Source organism: Carlito syrichta, unplaced genomic scaffold (assembly GCF_000164805.1).
Source record: "Carlito syrichta isolate Samal-C Ts95f unplaced genomic scaffold, Tarsius_syrichta-2.0.1 Scaffold123615, whole genome shotgun sequence".
NCBI lineage: Eukaryota > Metazoa > Chordata > Mammalia > Primates > Tarsiidae > Carlito > Carlito syrichta.
In genome coordinates, this window is record NW_007067711.1 from 52,897 (window position 1) to 54,160 (window position 1,264).

The 1,264-nt window shown below is 42.5% G+C and overlaps 1 protein-coding gene across 1 annotated transcript in view; it reads right to left on the reverse strand.

Annotated features, from left to right (window-relative positions):
* Positions 1-410: 410 nt before the first annotated feature.
* Positions 411-1,264, reverse strand: part of FKBP6 (FK506 binding protein 6) — a 16,181-nt gene continuing 15,327 nt past the window's right edge. Inside the window, exon 7 of the mRNA XM_021707729.1 lies at positions 411-503. Within this exon, the coding sequence (XP_021563404.1) occupies positions 413-503 (91 nt within the window). The 3' untranslated portion in view covers positions 411-412. The remainder of the gene's footprint in view (positions 504-1,264) is intronic.

Sequence of the window (1,264 nt, forward strand, 5' to 3'; positions counted from 1 at the left end):
CACTCCACGGGCGACAGAGTGACTTTGACTCAAAAAAAAAAAAAAAAAAAAAGAAAAAAAAGTCTTGACACTCTACTTCAAAGCCCAGCTACAGCAATTGTTACATTAACAGCTGTATTCATAGTTTCATGTTCCAAGCTACTGCAAGGAACATGAAAAAAACTTTTTTTTTTAAATTTGAAGCTCAATGTCCCCTAAACCTATAAATCTATACCTCCAATAGTGGTGTTTTCAATGAGATGGCCATAGCACATGCATCTTGCACTACGATTGTGTCATTAGCTGCAACAGGGAACTTTCCCACCCCGCCATCCATCCACAGTTATAGAGAGCCACTAGTCACTTGGGAGCAGAAAACAACCTATTTCTCCATACCTGAAACTTGTAGGCCACCCCAGCCCTTTGATTACCTTCAATTTTCTCCCACTGTAGAGCCATCTCCATAAGGAGCAAACATTCGGTGACACATTTCTTTCTCTTTATCCACGTAGTCCCTGTAATAGCTGCAGAGAGAAACACACACTAGTTAGAAGAGGCCTTTGTTTGTAGGAGGTGACATCTGGTGGCTGGAATTCACCACTCATGTCCAGAAACACTGCACATTCATCCATTACGTTTTAAACTGAGTCAGGAGAGGACAGAAGCAATGCTGGAGAGGTAGGGGAGACAAGGAAAGCTCCCAAGACCTGTTCAGGAAGGTCCTGGGCAGAAAAGCCCTAAGAATGGCAGCCTTGAAGGGTGGGAGCCTCTGGCAAAGAAGCGCCAGGCTGGGGCTCACCAAGTGACGCCTCAAACTCAGCAGCCTCTAAGTTATCTTGAGATATTCTTGCTAAATAATGGTCCCAAAAAATTAGACCTATTTCTAAAAAGTATGTGCAAAGAAAAAAGAATGATCAGATCCCAAAATGTCTACATCTAACTAGACAGAATACTTATAAATATCAGAAAGGAAATTGCTGGAAAGTCCTAAAAAGGTCTAAAACATAACTATTAGATCCAAATATAAGAGATGCTCACATCTCAGACTTCTAATGTCAAGAAAACTTTAATTAACAATCTGGCTTGAATATTTAATATATATATATATATCTTTTGTTGGAGTCTCACTCTGTCGGCCACACTGGAGCGCAGTGGCCGCTCCCGGCCACCGCAGCCTCGGACTGCTGAGCTCCGGCGATCCTTCCACCTCAGCCTTCCAAGTAGCTGGAATTATAGGCATGCGCTACCACGCCTGGCTGATTTTTTGATTTATTGTAGAGATGAG